This window comes from Melanerpes formicivorus, unplaced genomic scaffold (genome assembly GCF_026170545.1).
Source record: "Melanerpes formicivorus ecotype bairdi unplaced genomic scaffold, bMelFor1.0.p_v2 SCAF_10, whole genome shotgun sequence".
NCBI classification, from domain to species: domain Eukaryota; kingdom Metazoa; phylum Chordata; class Aves; order Piciformes; family Picidae; genus Melanerpes; species Melanerpes formicivorus.
Window position 1 is genome coordinate 22,560,110 of NW_027142362.1, and position 20,655 is coordinate 22,580,764.

The following is a 20,655-nucleotide window of genomic DNA, read 5'->3' on the forward strand; positions in this document are numbered from 1 at the left end:
CATCACTCTCATAGTGAGTTGCAGATAGCATCTAAAGCAAGCCTGTTGGTATGTAGAGACCAGGCATTAATTTGGCAATCAAAATAATGAGATGTGACCACAAAGGCAAAATAAAGACATGGTTGCTTATAGCACAGTGACCTTAGAAAGGGCACAAGTGCAGGCAGAAGTCATCCAGACTCAAGAGGAACCACATTTAAAGTACACATTTCATGAGGTTACAGTTTGGCTCCACACTTAGCAAGCAGAAGGAAATACACATGATAAAAATCTCACAGGGGTAATGACAACCAAGTAGAGGGCAACAGGTGTCATACACAAGGTCCTTATATGAAGAGAAAATAAATATTGTGGTGGTAAATTAGGGCAAAAGGAGGACAAGGATGTCAAAAAAGGGCTCAGGGAGAGAGACTCACAGTGCTTTTGAAGTTATTCGAGGTTGGGGAAGAAAGATGACAGGAAGGGTCTCAGTAACAATTAGCTATAACCAAAGATCTCCAACATTTTCACCTCCAGAAATAACTACTACTTCCATTAGCTTTTTCAGAAGGAGGATGGAGAAGGGGAAGGGACACAGTTTCTCCTTTTAAAAGTTAACCTGGAACTGCAAAAAAAACCATCTCTTGGACAAGAGTGCAATGCTAGTAATAACTCTTTCATGAAAATTGAATCAGAATGGATTCAATGGTGAACAATTTTAATGAAGCAAGTCTCAAACAAGCACATCAACTTCTGAAAAACAAAGGAATTCCAAAGTTTAATTACAAAAACATTGTACAGAAAACTTGGCATCTCAACAACTCCAAACACATTAATCCAGCAAATGAGTTCTGTTTTCATATTTCTCTTGACATTTCTCTAAGTGACAAAAGCATTTTATCCTGCTCTTTTCCCTGACACCCACTGCATTTTTTACTCTTTTTTCATCAGTCAACATTGAAAAATGTAAACTGAAGTGACACTTCGAAGACATTGGAAAGGCAGAATCCATTTTCATAGGGTTAATCAATGCAAATAAGAAGCTTCTTCACAAGACAAAACATCATTTGTCACATCATTGGTGAGCAAGAACTCAGGCTTTCCCCGGATGCTTTCAGGTGGGTAAATCACCTCCTCTCCCCTCCTTGTGGGAAAAGCAAGAGATGTGTCAGCCCCACTACTAACATCACTTGAAATTTCCTGTCCCATAACACTTGCATACTACTCCACACAAAGATCTATTAGCAGTATGCCACAACTTGATGTAGGCAGGGGCAGCCTGCAGCCCCCACACTTTATTTACAGTACGTGTACAGCCTAGAATTGCATCCTATTATCATATTACACAGCAATTTCTGAGGTCTTTATGGCATGCAACTCCAGGTATTAGGTAAGATGCCACAGACTTGAAATTGAGAATCAACTTTTGGCTGTGTGGTGCATTTTGGCCACTTTGATAAAAGTCAAATATTATCAATTCTAAAACCCAAGACACACAGAGGAGATGAAGGTATCCATGCTTCTTCTGGAGGCATTATTAACTGGTACTATTTTTTCCCCTGCACAATATTTGTTACAGAATCCACTGAAGTCCATACCAAAACCAGCTGCTCTCATCCACACTAGGGAAACGGAGGTAAATGCAGCAAACTGAGGTTTCTTTTGCAAAGTGTTGAGAATGAGACTGAAGACAAGAGAAAGGAGTTTCCTCCTGGAAGGAAGACTTGAACTTTCGTGGAAAACTTTGCTGCTTAGCTGCAGGAACAATCCCACCAGCTACATGGACACCCAGCATACAAGGTGTTGAGCTGGAGATGGCTTCACGCAAGCATGAAGTCCGTGTGTACAGCACGGGAAAAGAAGAAACTGCTTTTTAATCTTCAAATACTCTCATTACAAACACACTAAGTGATGCTGACTGCAATATACTCCAGTAAGGAAAGCAAAGTCCAGTTCATAACAGGGAAATCCTAGAGATTTCTTAAGGAGGAGCAAGGAGATTGTCCTGTGGAAGAAAGAGCATTTCAACCACTACCATAAAGCCCAACGGCATCCAACAAGTGCTCTACCAAAGTCTGAACTAACAATTTGACAGGAACCAAAGGGCAGAAAATTATCTGAATGAGTTCCCGCAGACAGTAGGTGCCTTCATCTTTGATAGGATAGGTGCAGCACAGCTCAGCAATATTGTAGACTCCAGCATGCAGAGGTCTACTTGATGCAAGTCCAAGGCCATTTAGGTCACACTGGAACATAATGTGCTGAAGGCTATAGGCTCCACAGGCTGTACTTTAAACTATACAAAAGGTGAAAGCACTTACAGGCTATAATGCAGCATTCTGTGGGCTGCTATGTGGGCCTAGCTGCTAATAACCTTCTCTGCTCTAATAACTTATGCAAAAACACATGTGCTGCTTCCAGGCACGCTGCTTCCAGGCACCCTGCTTCCCAGCACGGTGATTTCGGGAGGACAGAGAAGAATGCCAGCCCTCTGCCCATTTGTCTTTTTATAGAATACCACTCTCATCATGAGATCGTTCTCTCACAAACCAGGCAGTAACATTAGACTGAGCAACCTATCAGAGGAAGGACAAGCTTTGTGGTTTTAATCTGAAATGCAGATTTTGCTTTTGATCTTCATTACCACTGATCTTTGTGGTAGCAAAATGCCCCACCAAACATCTTCAAGAGGTAACAGCAGACTTCCACAGAAGAGCAGGGCGCTATGTGCAAGAGAGGTGCTTGAAGAAAGGAAGAACCAAGGAAGTTTGTCTCATAGTAAAATCAAGTCACAAAGCACCAGCCACAGCCATTCTCTAAGAGGGAGCATACTCACATTGTAGAGATTGCAGGCTAACACAAAAGAACAGGATTCTGCTGAAGAGAAGCTTATATAGATTATGACAGGCAGAGCAGGACAAGACAGTACAGCAAGAAAGACTGCCTGTTACAGCAGGGAACACAAGCACTGCTATCCAGCACTCCAAGTATCAGATAGCAAGATCAAAAGAATGTAAAGTAGAGGAAGTTAATCCCACAAGATAAACATGAAAACAAAATAAAAGACACTAGAAGACATCAGGCAGTAACAGCACACCAAAGATCACTACAACATATCAGCTGAGTCCATTCCACGAGTTGCAAGATTCCACCTCCAGAGCCAACCAGCCAACAGAATGTATGCACCCTCACACCCAGCAATGCTAGTCAGGCAGTGAAGATGGCACAGAAGTCGCATGCTCTTAAACATTTACACAGAGGACAGTTCCAATGTTTAGTGGGTGGTGTCCCTGGCTCCTTCAGACCTTTTTGAGCTGTTTGTCTCACTGACAAACCCAAGGCAGTGACCAGGACAAACCTGCAGTTCTGCCTCCCACCCCTAGTCTTTCCCTCATGGCTTCTTATTCCACACTGGCCAAAAAAAATGTTGTAAAGCATCCCTGGGTGACGACACCTGCAGACAAAACAGAAAAACAAGTATTAGAAGACTACAACCTACCAGGACCACAAAGGCACTGCAACACTGTGTTTGAAGGATTTATCTGAAAACACAATATTAAGAAGTACAGCAAAGAAGCTCTTTACCATGCATTACAGGAACACAAGTGCGGTCAAATAGTCACTAAATGCAATGCACTAAGCCACCAAAACCCACTTCAATTCTGTGGAGTACAGTGGCTTTTGAGAGCAAAATAAATAGGTTTGTCTATGAAATGGATTTGTGCTGTGTCTCAAACTCAAACAGACCATTTGGCTGACAGAGATTACATTGAGAATTAATATACTTCATGCGCACCTTAACAAAGGGACAAGGATGCTGACAGTTTGCTGATGCAGTTTATTGGATGCCAGCTGAACCTTTCTATCCAAAGCCTCCCTATTCTCTAGACAAGTTCTACTTTTTCTAGCTTTGCAGCCAATAAAGGCTAATCCTCAAAGATTTTGTCACAAAATACAACCACTGCCAAGTGAACGTCAATGTAATTAATAGTCTTGTGAATTGCTTGATGATTATATACAGTTATAAGCATGTCCTTATATAATGAAAGTAGGTGATTATTAATCACATTTTTAATTGCCTCACTTCTGATACTGAAAAGAGGGAAGGTATTAAAGGGTGGAAAAAGAAGGGAACAAAATTCTATTTTTCAGCTACAAAGTGGAAGGAGGAATTCTAAAGCAAGAATTACTTGCTCCAAACCAATTACAACTGAATTCAATTTATCAAAAAAAACCCCAAAAAACACCCTAGCATTTTCAGGAACACTGAAATTGTCCATCATGCAGGAAATATGAATCTACCTGACACGAGAACTGAAGTCTAGATTTTAGTAGCCTGGAGAGAGGATTGTTCTGGCAAGGTGCTTAAACAACAAATGTCTCTTTCAGGGCTGGGCACACCCTTCTAATAACTGACTGATGAGAAACTGCTTTTCCTCTTATACCTTCTGTAAAACTTCCCCATCCCCCAGCTCTCCTTCTGAGCCTGTGTGCTAATTGAAAACAGTACACGAAAATGAGGAGGTTGATGAGCTACTGAAAAATCCCAGACCTGGATCCACAAGCTGTTCCCTTCATAAATAGCAGCAGTAAACGCACTTCTTTATTCTGCTGAGAGCTCAGTCATCTCTTAGAACTATAGTCCGTTCCATCTGGCTACCCTCTGGAAGGACAATGATCTTTTAGCTTAAGCCACACTATAATGGGGAACGTGTAATTAACTGTTCTACACAGAATCACAAAAGGTCAGCGACAGAAAAGATGAAAAGCCCTGGCTTCATATTTGCAGATGGCACAAGGGAGCTCTATTTGCATTTCTAAGCACTATTCAAGACGTGTACAGCAGATCTCTACATAATAAGTGCCTGAAGAATGCAGGTATGCATGTACACAGTTAGAAGTAGGCAAACTCCTGGCTGCTGTCTATTGCCATGCATCTTGGGGCAAGTGGGGGAGTAGGCAGTGTGGGAAATGCAAAGCAGCACTTAACACAGAAATACTGGTACAACTTTGTTAATTTGTTTTTCTGCTCAGTTCTCTATTACAGTTTTCTGAGCTATTAAACAGAAGCCAAAACACAGAATCATGAGCACGGTATAAGCCACATAAGCCACAGCATTAGTCTCAGCAAATGCAACACACAGTCCTTCACTTATATGTAAACTTTCATAACCGGAAGAACTAGACCACAGGTGCTACAGAGTAGGTAGTTGTGAGGTACATTCAGTTTATAACAGAGCTGAGTCCAGCTGTAATCTCTCAAGACAAATATAGTTTCTCTGCGACCATCAGGTTCTACAATGAGTGCAGAATTTTTCAGATTTGCTTCACTCGAGGAAGAAACAGTCTCCTAAATTAGTTACCTTGTTACTAAAATGTAAACACTTCTCTCTCTCTTGCACCATTCTGGCAGTGTTCTTACCTTACACAAAGGCAATGAATAATAGGGCAAACAGCTATTTATGTCTTTATACAAACGACCTTGGAGCTGAGGGGAATTTCAGAACCCTTTAATGCTGTTGGATATTTGCAAACCCATTTGACTTTCAAGTCAGCCTGGCTCCTGGGGCTTTCAGGAAGAAAACTTTTCAATTGTACAATACAATCAAGTACAAGAGCCAGTGTCAGAACAAGTGCCAGAGCTACTGAGGGCAGCCCAAGAGTGAAGACTCACCCAGTCGCTAGCGTTCCAGCCTGTTTACCACATCTCGCACTGCGGCTATGAGGTTCTCATTCTCCTGTGGGTTGGCCATTATTATACTGTGCAGTCTGTTCATGTAGGAATCAATCGTCTCCAGCGTGGGTGTCTCCCCACTACCTAGAGTTAACGCAGTAAAATGAGTTGCAGAAGAGTTAGATGACGGCAGCAATTCCAGAGAGTTAAGACTATGCTAAGGGCAATTTGTGCCATGCAACACCTCTTGCAACAGTCTGTAAAACAACGTCCTACTAACCCCGCAAAGTGAGCGGTCCCAAGGACAGCAGGACTAATGAAGCAAGGTTTGCTTTGATTTGGGTCTCAGTCGATTATAACATACTCTTTCAGCTGGGCATTCACACTATCTAAGTGGATTCCCTAGCACCTGCAATACAGATGCTGCCTTTCTTTTAATCAAGGAACTTGCAGGTCCTGTCTCTTCTGTTTAGTAGCACTCCCACAAAACAAGCGAAGGAAAGCAAGGACAGAGTATGTGTCTCACTTGGTTAGGAAGAGTAAGAGTAGCGGGGAAAAAATATGCCATGTTGAAATAAAAACCTTTCTCTGCATGCATTTCAAGATTTCATTAGCAAAAACAACAACAGCTCAGAAAGAGCCATGACCACAGAGCAGAGCAGCAGGCCACATGTTGTAAATTCACATCCTCACGTGAACCCTAGAAGCTGAATTTAACATGTCAGAGAGCCATGAGGTAAAACATCTTACCTGGCAGCGGAACTCCAGCAAAGCTGGTAGTGAGAGCCTGACGTAAGGTCTCCAGATGCTGCTGCAGCACGGTGTTGCGGCTGCGCTCCTGGATCACGTCCACCTCCAGCTTCTCCACAGCAGTGCGCATGCTCTCCACGTGCTTCTGTAGAGCAGCGTTCCTCTCCTCGAACTCCATGTTGGACTTGCGCAGCTGCCGCAGCTCAGCTTCACGGGCTGCGAACACCAACCAAAGAGGTGGAATATTCTAGAGTGCTCAGCTGGCAAGTACAAACAGCGCACTTTCGGGTCAAAGGTGAAAAAGATCACATCATGAAGCACCAACAGTGCCTACAGCAGTACTTCAAGAAACTTAATTTCTAGAGACAGACAAATTAGAAGACATTCAAAGGATCAGAATGGAAGTGAATAAGGAAACTGATTAGAAGGAAGAGTGCAAGACTGATTTCAAATGCCTTTGGTATGAGATAGCCTAGTAGTACTGGGAAGAGACCTACAAACAAGATGTATGTTACAAAATCAGGTTTCTTTTGGCTACCAGGAAGAGTGTCTGAATCTGAAGTTTGTTCGGTCAACAAAGTCTAAATCCTGAACTCCTAGGACATGCCAACACAAAAATCAAACAGAGTAACAGAAACCATCTCCATGGAATTTTAGACATATTCAGGGTAAAAAAAAATACAAAATACTGCTAAGTAGCCTGAACTGTCTTCATGATATATCTTAGGTACTTCTGAATAGAATAGACCAGACCAGGTTGGAAAAGACCTTTGAGATCATCAAGTCCACCCTACCATCCAACACTATCTAATCCTACAAGAGCAGTAGATCCAGCTTGGATGGCCTGGAATAACAGCAAGTGAAGCCTAAAATCAGAAATATTCTCCAAAAAGAATAGTTTTGGAGGACAAAGCAGGAAAAATCTGCTGTTGCAGCCACTGTGTTCATAGAAGTAAGGTATGATCAACACTTATCAACAATAGCCAAGTCATTTACTTGAGCAGAGATGGGAAAGTGCAAAGGACTCTTCAGCTGGACAGCACCTGGCAAAAACTTCAGAAAACAAAGCAGGAGTTCCTGCAAAGGTTTAACTTACCTTTACTATGATTCAGGAACTCTTCTGTGAAAATTGGAATATCAAAAACTGATCTCTCCTTCGTATCTGCTTCTTTCTACAAAAGGAAGAATAACATGCAGCTAAAAACTCTCTTTGTGGGTATTGATGATGCTGTTTTGACCAAGAAAATAGAGAAAGGAGACCAAAAACTGAAGGAGAGAGAGAGCTGGATAGATGGAAGACAGTTCCAGCACATACCAACAAAGGCTAAAGGGTGGGTCTCAATGTTAAAGATATAGGCCACATGCCATTATCAAGGCACATCACATAACATACTAACAGTACATTGTTTTGCTCTACTGACATTACAGATCAGAATCATTCACTTGTTTTAAAACTATCTGAACTCATCTATATGTTCTACTGGAAAGCATTCCACCATCAACCAGCTAACACATTCTGAAATAGTCCATACAGGAATATCAACGAATAGGAGACCAAGTGAGCAAAATGCACAGTAAGTTTCTGTGTCTTTCACTGCCAAGGCAAAAAAGAAAAGAGTCGGGCAAAAGAACAGCTAAAGGAAAAATCATCAACTTTTACACAGTGTACCAATTCCACATCTGCTGCAAACTGAAAGAGATGTGCATTGTGGCTCCAAAAGAGATGGGAGCTGCACAGTGCTTCAAGCAAGCCACATCTTTTTTGAAACACAGATGGATGCTGCCACTCTTGAGAAGGTGTACAAACACAGTTTATAGGAGTCTGTGGGGAAAACCTGCTTACGGAATATGAAGTACCTTAGAATGATAAAGGTGAATATTCTGCTGTTAGAAAGCAGTGGATCACCCTGGCTATGGCAGGTATGCATTAATGTGAGGGCTTCAAAGGACTGCACTGTTACCTCCTGCATCCTGCAAAGCCAAGCACTGCAAGGTATTTTAAGATGTGAGAAGTTTGTCCTCTTACGATAAAGCCTGCAGCCAAGGGTTTCCTGTCAACTTTAGATCTCTTCACCTTATTTCTGATGAAGTTGGTAAATTCAAGCATGTGACCTTGAAGTCATTAAAATCCACAAGAGCATTTCATCAGGTACAGAAGATGTGACACCAATTTGTGGTTTGTGACTACAATGGGCTTTCTTTTTTAAAAAAGAAACAAGACAAAACCTCAAGACTTAAATTCAGGAAATGCTCTGTAGCCCATCTAAACTAAAACATCTGAATTTGACTCAAGTTAAAAAAAATACTACCACAATACACTTCAGTCACCATTTCTGCATGTCAAAAGCAACAGGGATTTTTTGCTTTAAAGCCTGAACTGCAGCTAGCCTAGCCAACACACATTCGGTTTGATAGACTGCAGAAACGACAATTAACCTATTAATTAATACAGAAACAAAGTTAAGCCTCAGAGAATGTCTGTGGAGAATAAAAGCTTTTCGAATTTCTCAAACACCACGGTTGATAGCATACCACAAACTCACCCTCCAAAATTATGTAGTGTCAAACATGATTTGGTGCCCAGCAGAAAACCTAAATGTTTAACAGCTGATAAGGGAATTCTGGCACCTGAGCTCAGCATATCACATTTGTGTCAGCTACATAAAGGTGCTAGATGGGGTGAGCTGAATGACATTTGGCAGCCAACCAAGATAGACAAGACTAGATGGAATTCTAGATACTCTGTCTTTACCTGAGGAGATTATCAATGGATTGTTTTTCAAGTAAAAGATAAGCTGAAGCTTTTTGTCTGGTAGAATTACAGCTGGGAAGCTCTGTATTTGCTGAGTGAAAACACAAAGCTCACTTGACCTCAATCAACTGCAGATGTACTAGAAACAGGCAGGATTTGAGGGAGGGGTAACAAGCTTTCCCAGCTGTCTGAGACAGAGTAGGGTGTTGCTGGGAGTTCATGATCACACACACTCTTCAATGAAGTGTTGACACCTGCTGCTATAGGGAAAAGTCTCGAGAGTATGTATTGAGAAGTGAGAAATCCTGTACAGAAGTGTACATAATGCATTCATTTTCTCTGAACACTCCCTAGATGGCTAGGGATTTATTTCACCCCAAAATCTAGAATCTCACCATTAATATGCACTAAGAGCTATTGTTGGTTAGGAAGCTTGGTTAAAAAACTTCATCTCGGATGCTATTGCTACCCACACACAAAGAGCCAGTGGCCTGGATCATTGCTGGCTCACAGAGAATAGATGGTGGAAGAGAGGGTGCTGTGAAGAAGACAGGGTCTGCTATTTGCAGCCCTAGGGTACAAGGCTCTACAGGTAAAAACAAACAAAAAAAATAATAAATTGATTGGATGAAACTGTTCAGCTCCTGAAAGGAAACCAAGAAATTCTGCTTAACAGGAGAGTGATAATGGAAACTATCAGCACTCTCCTGATGGGAGGATACACTAGCCAGCACATAAAAGATCCTCTCGAGAAGTCTGAAGTACCTAAGCCATTCTGAAGCTCACTGAAGATTAAAATGGCAAGGTTTTTATTACCTCCTATTGAAAAGGCCCAGCCTCTTCAGGTTACACACCATTTTGTCAACCCTCAAATCAAAACAGAACTAAAATTACTGTTTCTGTTGTTTGCCTTAAATAAGATGGAGATGCTTCCAGATGGGTAATATCATTCGCATTTGGTTATTAAACCAGAGGCTGATCTTTGGACATTCCAGAACAAGTAAGAGGAAGATCTTAGAGACATGGTGAAGTGTGGTAAAGAGAAAGCTGAGGTTTTGGGGTGGTTTAAGCTGATCCTTCCTTGTGTGATCAAGTGCAGACAGTGTAAGAAACAGGTATAATAAATATGCTCACTAATAAGAAAATATTCTCAGAGTAGATAGATTTCTTCTTGTGTACCCATACTATGGCAGCCTTTTACCTATCTTAAAGATGTAGATACTACCAGGCTCTGCCTAATCTCCCTGATGTGCATAAATACTTTACATCTTGCCAGTAAGGTGTGTTACTGAGTGTATGAAGCTAGACCTGCTCTAGATCAAACAGCTAGAGGGAAGAAAAAAATAACAGAACAATGGAGAGCAATTAGCAATGGTTTGGTCACTACTGATAATTTTAGTGTATATTACTATACATTTATGAAACTACCATTTGGAGGAAGAACATTCTATTTCATACCCACAGATCAGCTCATTCAGACAGCACCTCTGTTTTTCATGGCTGTATCTGCCTATTAAAGTCATCATTCCACCTTCTCAAGCCTCATCCTTCTGTTAATTTTTATTATAATCAGCATTTGAATTGTTCATTGCAGTAATTTTTGAGGGTAATTTCTATACACAATATTTTAAACACTGATTCACATAAACTAAATCATGAACACCTAAGTGGAGAAGAAATAGTCTGTTACATCCTCTGAATTTAATCAGCTCATATCTAGTAGTCACAAACGACTCTAACAGTCAGTGTGGATAAGAAAGGCAGCAAGACAACAAAAAGCTTTAGTCCTGCTTCCAGTAACAACTTGAGTATGCACTCGTAAAAGCAATCTCAGTCTTTTCTGCTTGTTCATTGCCCGTGCAGGATGACAACTCTTGACTCCCTTGCAGAACAGCTCTGCAAGCATATCAGGTGATAAGCACGTGGAATTTTATAATAGGAAGTTGAAAAAAGCTAAGCAAAGGTGGATGCCAGCCTAACATTGCTGGTTCAGCTATGTAATTACAATCTTATGAAGCTTAAAAGCCCCACAGGGTATGGGGGACTCCTTTTTAGCTGCTTTCACAATGTGAGATTTCAGCAATGATAGCTTCTGTTAAAAGAATGAGAGGCAAGACTCTGAATTTGTAGTTTGCCTCCTGCATAATTTCAAGGTTATGGAAACATCACAGTTAGCCTAGAACTTGAACCCTTTAATAATTTGTCTTTGTACAATTATAGACAAACTTAGACTCAGTAACTATGGAATCAGAAATCCTGGGGACCATGTATTTCTAAAGATTAATCTTACTGCAAGTACTTCCTGTAAGAGTTAATAGAAAGCCATATCAACAATATGCTACCAAAGCACATTACTGGAAGTGAAACTTCTTTTCTTTAAAGTAGACAAGATGAGAAGTTGCCTCTCAGCAGTGTGCAGCCTTGGCACTATTGTAATGAACACATTAAAACAGCAACTTGATTGCTTTCCCAAGGCAAAAAAGCTCACAATGAAAAACAGATCTTTCAGGGCTATTGCTTGCCAGTGAAGAGGCTGCATATAAACAAAAATTTTCACTGCTTTTTGTTTGCAATTTATTGGTAGCCATAAAAGAAGTCTTGTGGCCCTAGGTAATACAACTGGAGAAAGCATCAGCACTTCAAGGGGAGAGATACCACAGCCAGCCAGGATGCACAAGATTTGCGGTATGTCTCTGCTAAAGCATAGGCATTTTCTCTCCAGACATTATTACTCTTTGCCAATATTTACATATGGGGAAGAGCTGGAGGGGAGGGCACAGAGGAGGAGGTTTAAGCCAGAGATGTCCCAATGGTTTGGTTACTTCACCCATTCTCTTCTCAACAAAGCCACAAACACGTTACTGCATAAAATCAATACCTCAAAATAGCAACTGAAATGTGATAGCTTTAAAGTTTATCTAGTTCTCAAGCTGTTTGTAAGTTTTACCTCTACATTTACTTAGCAAATGATAACAAAAAATGCTCCTGCTTTGAAAAAATTTGGAGTAAAGATTTTGCAAGTTGAACTTCAAGGCTCAATTATACTGACTTGCACCCATTACAAAACAGATCTGCGTTTTAAGCATTCCTTACACTCCTACTTTGTCTTAGATCATTTAGAATCATAGAATCACAGGCCCACTTTGGTTGGAAATGATCTTTAAGGTTGAGTTCAACCATTTGTAACTGCCCCAAGACTTACTACACCTAGTTTCCATCATAGCAACGCGAGCATAAGACTACTCAGATGTTTCTAACGTTTGATTAAAGACTGCACAGGGAGAGGAAGAATTCCTAGTCTAAACCTCTGATCAGGATCTTCAACTGTCACCAGTTTTATTCATTTCACTTAGAAACTTCCATCATCTGAGAAATCCACCCACTAATGTAAAGTAGAATGAAGAGGTTTTTACCTCATGATCATGGGCCGGTTGCCTTGCTCCATCTGAAAGAGTAAAACCAAACAAGTAATCCCCTAACATACTCCAGATTTGAGAATACAAGAACCAAGTCATTAAAGCAGTTACACAACCAAGATTACACAACAGGTAGACAGAAAATTTGCGCAGCTTTCCTAACAAGTAACAAAGCAGCTGCGGTCTTAACTTTGATGCTTTTAATGCACATCCTCCAATATAATCTAGATGCAGTTAAGTTTACATAAACCTCGCCACTTTACACCCAGCTGATGCAAATGCCATAGAAAGAACACATTCGCTTTTCAACAAGCCTTTAAATCAAACCCTTCAAATGAGTGTCAGGCTACATGCTTAGCTGGGAGCATTCCCTTTGTCTGGCTAAGCACATATTTTTGTCCAATTCAATACCTTGTCTGTGTGATTTGCCTTTTTGTCTGTCCTGTGCTTTTCTGCTAAAGACTTTGTAGGCTTCAGTCTTCTGATACTGCTCCAGTTCCCGCATATAACGCTCCTTATCTCTATCTGCTTCATCAAGGTATCGCTGAAACAAAAAAGTCCAAGAGTTTCAGGGAGTTTCCTCCCCTTCAGGAGGAAGGGAAGAAAAACAACTTGTCAGATGAAGTGCTGATCCATTTCACCTATGCAAACAGGAAAGGAGTGAAGAAACAATGAGATGTGTGTGAGGTGCAAAGACATCAGATTTCTGGATAAAAATCACTCTGTTCTGGTGGCTCGTTTTCTCTTTTTAATCAAAATCAGTCTTCTGAGAACTTTACAGTGAACCTAAGCCACCTGGTATGTCTTTTATTTTCCTAAACACAACTTCAACCAAAACTCTATGTTAACTGCCTCACTAAACAGCAACATTCCCACTTAACAGCAATCATAATCCCACAAGGAAAAAGGAGTGTAATGGTACCCGTTTCTCCTCAGGAGGCAGTTTACTCCATTCATTGCCCAGCATCCTGGTGATCTCTGGGAAAGGGACTTCAGGCCTCTTTGCTCGAAGCTGCTCCCTACGCTCATTCATGAATCGCACATACCCTGTGAGGGGGGATTTGGGGGCATTGGTGTCCCTGAGGGGTTTCTTCCTCTTTCTCCCTTTGGCCCAGCCTCCTCGTTTAGTTCTTTGCTGCTGCAAAATGAAAATGGAAGAAAATTAAGATTGAAAGAAAAGAATCACCACCTCTAGAAGGAATAAATGTTCATGTCTCTAACATTTTTGTTAGGAGTACGTTGCTGCAATACATCCTCTCCATGGATGCAAGTTTCAAACCTTTTTTCAGAGCTATCCTGACTTTTCTCTACGCAAAGGCAAAAACAGTTTCAACGTGCAAAGTTGTTTGGAGCATCTCCTGGTCTACATGGACAATAAAGTAACATTCCCATCAACCTTTGATGGTAAAACCATGAGGATTGATCACCCATGAAATTACCATCCTAGCAAATGAAACTAGTCTTTTAGTTAGTTGTTTGGCTTTGGTTTAAAAATTATTACTCTCAGCTTTGCATACCCACCTTCCAAGTTGCTTGCCTCAATATTATCATGTTTGGAGAGATACTGTGTATTAGTTAATTGTTAACTATTTATGTTGTCCCTTCCAAATCTTTTGCCTTTGTACACTGTGCCCACCATGTGGGTGGAAGAACAGCATATAGCCTTTTCTAGTCTACAGGTTTTTCCCTCCCATTAGTCACTTCTAGTACAAATGAACGCACTCCAAAGGAAAGAATATTGCAAGGCTTGCCTGTAGCACATTGAGCTCACAGGAATAACAATTACCACTCATCCTCCTGGCTCATACTGCTACTAGAGCAATCTCTGGACAGCACTATTTTCTTATGCTATGTACATACAGCTATTTCTGTACTTCTAATCTCTCCCCAGATCAAGATGTTCCTGCCACCACGTCCTTTCTAGAACGATGACCTCTTATAGCTCAAGACAAACTACAAAGACAAAGACCAAATACAGCCATTGAAAAAAAAACCCAAACCACTTTCTTGTCAAAGTCCAGTTGCTTCACTGTTCAGATTTAGCCACCTAGTCTGTGCAGGATGGTACACAAGGTGTAGCCTAAAGTAGTGTGCGTAACACTTTCAAAGACGGCAGTTACTCCCAGCAGAGTATGATGTTCTCACTTAACTGACTCGTGAGAAATAAGCAAATTGTGGCAGTTGAACATTCAGTCATCATAAAGAGACTGACTACAGGAGCAGCCTGTGGACTCTGCTGCCTGAAACAGAGGCACATGTGCTGTTCTGTATGGTATGACTGCCAGTTTTGCCTTGGCTCTCCGTGTGCAGCTGTGCAACACAGGGGAAAACTAGAGACAATCAAACAATGAAAATGGCAAATGAATGAAAATCTGTGATCCTACTCAAAAAATCTGAGTAGATAAGACAAGCTATAATGACAAAACTCCAAGACTTCGCCTCATTGAAAAGTCACTGTTATTTCACCTCACCTCCTCTTCAGGCTTCTGCTCAGTGTTTTCAGCGGTATTAGAGGACTCATTTTGAAGCTGTTGGACCTGTGACAAATCTTCCACCAATTCTGGGTTATTCACAGACTGTGAAGTTCCACCACTGAATGAACTCTCAGAATGAGCTAGTCTGAAAAAGGCACATAATGGCAAAAGAGAAGATTTCATCATCACACTGCCAAATCGCTTCCTCCCTAATTATCTAAACCATGCAAAAATGTTGCAGATGCATTCAATTCTTACGCTTGGAAAGAACACAAATTATTTTGAAGAGTCATTTTTGACGAATTAGCTGTTCCATCCAAGCAAATGCTGTAACTGCCACAGTTACTACAGGCTTTCAAAGACAGCTTGATTTTAAAAGTGTTGTTTTGTTTCGGTTTTTGTTGAAAGTTTTGATTAGGTAACTGTCAAGCAAGAGAATGCATGGATCAGAAATCAGAGCATTAATCTAAGCTGCTTCAAGCTACCGTAAGCAATTGAAATGAATGGTCTCATCTTCAACCAAGAGACACCTTTCTTGATGCATTTAATGTGTTTCTCCACAAACACACTTAAAAGGTTTGTGGCTGCGTATGATTTCAGACTGAACTTCATTCAACATAATCTCCTCTTGACAGATGTGGGCATTTAAAGCACAAATAGCTCCCAACAGGCTCCTGAATGGCCACTATTCTTCTATCAGAGCTGTATCAAGCTTAGTCCAAGAAAGCACAAGCTGTCTGGAGGAAAAACAAGAAGAAAAAAGGCAAGCACAGAGAAATCTTTCTGAAGGTATGTAGACAGATGAAAACATATTTTAGGGCAACAACCCCATAGTCATTCTCACCACTGAGCTCAGTGGGTAAATTAATTTAAGATTTTGGGACTCATCTCAGACTCTAATCCCTTTTGGAGCCGGGCTAAAGATTACTTGGCCTTGCCCAGTTAGATTCATCAAAATTACTGTAAAAGCAGCGTATGTTTCAACGTGCTGGAACGTGTCCAGAGAAGGGCCATGAGGATGAGCAGAGGGCTGGAGCACCTCTCCTATGAAGACAGACTGAAGGAGTTGGGGCTGTTCAGTCTGGAGAAGAGAAGGCTCCCAGGTGATCTAATTGTGGCCTTCCAGTATCTGAAGGGGGCCTACAGGAAGGCTGGGGAGGGACTTCTCAGGATCTCAGGTAGTGACAGGACTAGGGGGAATGGAATGAAGCTGGAGGTGGGGAGATTCAGGCTGGCTGTGAGGATGAGGTTCTTCCCCATGAGAGTGGTGAAGCCCTGGAATGGGTTGTCCAGGGAGGTGGTTGAGGCCCTGTCCCTGGAGGTGTTTAAGCCCAGGCTGGCTGAGGCTCTGGCCAGCCTGACCTAGTGCGAGGTGTCCCTGCCCATGGCAGGGGAATTCGAATAGAAGCAAAACATTGTTGGGGTAAAACCTAAAGGGAAAAGCCTAGCACCAAATTGCATTTGCCATCTGATCTAACTTCTGGAGACAGACAAAATGAGTATTTGAATTCTGCCCTAACACTTTCCTCTGCTGAGATACATGCTTTACTTTGCAGCTGCATACAGCACTCCTGAGACGGTTGGAACTAGATGATCCTTGTGGTCCCTTCCAACCCTGACTGATCTGTCAGTCTGATCTGTCAGATCTACAGCTGCTTACATGTGTGCTACTTTAAATATTCAAATTAATTGAGTCTTTTAATATAGAATACAGCTACAGAAAACTGTAATATATTAACAGAATTGTTAGTTGAATGTCAACAGGAAAACTTTAAATAGAAAGAAGAGCTTATTTTCATTACGATAACCAGCAACTGCAGCATAATTGCCGGTAAAGACACAGGCTGGAGTGATTCATGCTTGTCTTTCACGTATCAGAACGAGTTAGTATCGGTAACATTTGACAGGGAGAAAGGGAACAAAGTATACACACTTCCATGATATATGTCAAAGAAAACAGAAAAACTGAAAAACAGAAAACAGAATCACTGTTGTAAAGAACCTTTCAGCCCCATGCCTTATGCCTTAGCAGGGAAGTTTTCTAGACTACGTGCACAGGAAAAGCACCAATGTGACATAGTCAGTCACTGATGAAAACTCATTCAACACATGAATACCTCTTAAACATAACCCAATTTGAACACATCCCTCGGTTGTACCAGCAAGTTTGAAATCCCAAAGATATAAATCCAAATTTAGACTTCCATATTTATTTTGCAGTGCTTTACCTGCCTGCAAAGTCTGAATTTCATTGCATGGTGCTTTACAAAAGAGAGCAACTTCAAATATCAAGACACAGCAAGAACCATCTATTCCTAAGAGACAACTTCTTTTGTCATTCAGACTTTTGAGAGAGACCATTGTTTCAGTCTGGAAAAGCAGAATTAGCCTGACAAAAATGAAAGACATCAGTTTCCTGCTGTTTTTCAGAGATCAGTGATGAATAATACATGTTTAACAGAAATAATTTATTTAGCATCCACCACTGTAGCCAACACACATCCGTCCTCTCTGCCCCCACCACGGTGTCTAAATCAGTCTTAAGGGCTAAAATCCTAGGAAAGCAAACTTCTAAAGACGAGAGACATTAAAGAATAGCTTATCAGTTCAAAAGTGTCCTCGTTTCTCCTAAAGAGAGTCCTGTGATGTTCTATCAAGGCCAAGGGAGCATTGTAAGATTTTTTTTTTGTTGGATTTGTTTGCTTTTTTCCCATTACTCAGAATACTCTCTTCCCACTGAAACAGTTTCCTTGGCAAGTCTAGAGATAATATCTACCAACTGAAGGTTAAAAAGAAGTAGCTGCTTACCCAGTTACAGCAATTTCACTACCTTCCTTAGCTCCATCTTCGTCTGTAAAAAGAGGAGGAAGGTTGGAGCCAGCCACCAAGTTCTCCATATCTCTGGTAAGAAAAAAAAAAAGAGGAAGGTTAATTATCTCTGTTTCCCTTCAGCAGCACTTCAGTTTAAGCATCACAACAAACCACAGGGGTTTTTTTCTACTCCATAAACCAATTGGCCACTCACAGCTGGCTGGCCTCAGGACAGATTCTACAGGCAGCTGTGGTTAAAGTCAAAGAGAAAAAAATCATAAATGATGTTTCAGTTCAGAGTTTCCCTCCTGAGCCCACACCACATTGTTGCTGGAAATCACTCTGTATTTTATCCATTGAGAGAAACAGTCATTCATCACGCTCAGCACATAGGTACATAGGTTCCTGTTCATCCTCAAGTGTACACCCTCATTACAGGGGTTTGTGTTCACACCTCAAAAGAAAACCAAAACTAAGCCCCCTCAGAAGTTTCAAATCAAGACTGCATTTGACAATTCCTTGTCCACATTTTCACAACATATCTATGCATGTAATTGAGTGTTACTGCTAAGTAAGAGAACACAGCAATGTCAGCTAGATTTTAGGTTTCGACTCCCATAGAGCCAGACAGAAGCAAGCAGTTTAAGGCAGAATGTAATTCCCATTCACTACAAACTCTTCCCAAGTTAATTTATTTTTTTATTATAGTTGTAGACAGCCATGGGAATTTTATGTAAGAAATCCAAAGAATAACTATACTCATTCATCTCCTTTCTTACTAAAATAAGAACTGTTGTATTACAGAGAAAAAAAAAAATCCCTAGCCCAAAGTCTTAAACCCACTTTACAATAATCAGTTGCAGTTTCAGCCCATTCCGAAGGGCTATACTAGGTAAATTCCCTCCATTCTGAAGTCACCTTTGATGAGCTAGCAGATATTCAGCTTGGGTTCTGCACATTGGCCACAGCAACCCCACGCAGTGCTACAGGCTGGGGTCAGAGTGGCTGGAGAGCAGCCAGGCAGAGAGGGACCTCGGGGTACTGGTTGATGGTAGGTGGAACATGAGCCTGCAGTGTGCCCAGGCAGCCAAGAAGGGCCAATGGCATCCTGGCCTGCATCAGGAACAGTGTGGCCAGCAGGAGCAGGGAGGTCATTGTGCCCCTGTACACTGCACTGGTTAGGCCACATCTTGAGTACTGTGTCCAGTTCTGGGCCCCTCAGTTTAGGAAGGAGGTTGACTTGCTGGAACGAGTCCAGAGAAGGGCAATGAAGTTGGTGAAGGGCTTGGAACACAGCCCTGTGAGGAGAGGCTGAGGGAGCTGGGGTTGCTTAGCCTGGAGAAGAGGAGACTCAGGGGTGACCTTATTACTCTCTACAACTACCTGAAGGGAGGTTGTAGACAGGCAGAGGTTGGTCTCTTCTCCCAGGCAGCCAGTACCAGAACAAGAGGACACAGTCTGAGGCTGTGCCAGGGGAGGTTCAGGCTGGAGGTCAGGAGGAAGTTTTACACACAGAGAGTGATTGCCCATTGGAATGGGCTGCCTGGGGAGGTGGTGGAGTCACCATCACTGGAGGTGTTCAGGAGGAGACTTGACAGGGTGCTTGGTGCCATGGGTTAGTTGGTTGGGTGGTGTTGGATGATAGGTTGGATGTGATGATCTTGAAGGTCTCTTCCAACCTGGTTTATTCTATTCATTGCGTATTCTATTCTATTCATTATCCCTTTCAGCCAGTATACCTGAGTTTTAAGCTGTGAGGGACTGATGAAAGCTGTAAACTCATGCTGCTTTCTCCTGGATTGGTATGCTTTGCACTCAGCACTGAAATCAATGCAATCCAAGATACATAACCCTGCTCTCTATGCTTTTAGTATGATATGTGTTTTCCCACACCCCAGTGGCACATGCACATGTTTCCTACTAACAAAAGTAAAGACATAATTTCTTATATCTTAATCACCTGCAGATCACTGTCCTAAGTACTACATCTGATACAGCCCAAAGCTTGTGCCAACAAACGAGGGAATATTGGGCAGGGCACTGGTGAGCACTGAGATGTGTTCCACAGCTATACTTGGCTAAAATGGGTCAAAGGTCTCAAAAGACACAGGAACCAAGAGGCTGAGATTGTGAATTCTGCTGTATTCATTTCACTCCTCCCTTTGCACAAATAAGAATACCTACTCCCTTCAGCCACAGCTCTACACCTTCACAAGGTACTACAGATGTTAATCTGTGGCAAGCCTCCAATTAAGCAAACGTTGTTAAAGTTCATAGCTGACCAGTCGAAGGTTAACCTAATTTCTACCACAAAGTTCACCCCTCCTATACAGAAGTGCAAGAAAGAAGAGTTTCATTTTTCAGATGACATCCACCCTTTTCTCTTTTGCTTTTCCAACTGTTGAGATCATCCTTAAGAATTCCATCATTCTGACTCCTTATCTAGGAAAAAAAATAATATTAGAGCTAAGGAGACTGCTTCTAGTTGGTATAGACATTGACTTCTAGCAGAGAAACATCCTTTACTCATGAATAAGAAATACTCCACATGGAATGATTCCTGCTCTACCATTATAAAGCATGAATTGAGAATAGTTTGGTGGCCTCGGTCACAGAGATGTGGCAAAGCTGAAAACCGCCGAGCAAAGGGCAGCCAATACGGTCTGGGGCCTAGAGCTTCTGACTTGATGTTGAGGAAACAGCTTGCTCAGTCTGGCAGAGGCAGATTTCAGACTGGACACCTGCGAAGCTTACTGAGAGGCAGCAGTGGAGTCTCGCCTCACAGAACTAAAATGCTCT

General features: G+C 41.6%; 1 protein-coding gene across 4 annotated transcripts in view; it reads right to left on the minus strand.

The window, feature by feature from the left end:
* Window positions 1-676: 676 nt before the first annotated feature.
* The window catches only part of HMG20A (high mobility group 20A), a 42,103-nt gene continuing 22,124 nt past the window's right edge, over window positions 677-20,655 (minus strand). For 3 of the 4 annotated variants that reach the window (XM_068144262.1, XM_068144261.1, XM_068144260.1), the window contains 9 exons: window positions 17,854-17,946; window positions 15,043-15,190; window positions 13,494-13,709; window positions 12,983-13,115; window positions 12,569-12,600; window positions 7,500-7,575; window positions 6,404-6,619; window positions 5,654-5,797; window positions 677-3,433 (listed from right to left, as the gene is read on the minus strand). In XM_068144262.1, coding sequence (XP_068000363.1) covers window positions 5,661-5,797; window positions 6,404-6,619; window positions 7,500-7,575; window positions 12,569-12,600; window positions 12,983-13,115; window positions 13,494-13,709; window positions 15,043-15,190; window positions 17,854-17,942 — 1,047 coding nt within the window. In that variant the 5' untranslated portion in view covers window positions 17,943-17,946 and the 3' untranslated portion in view covers window positions 677-3,433; window positions 5,654-5,660. The remainder of the gene's footprint in view (window positions 3,434-5,653; window positions 5,798-6,403; window positions 6,620-7,499; window positions 7,576-12,568; window positions 12,601-12,982; window positions 13,116-13,493; window positions 13,710-15,042; window positions 15,191-17,853; window positions 17,947-20,655) is intronic. The other variant, XM_068144263.1, reaches the window with a different exon arrangement.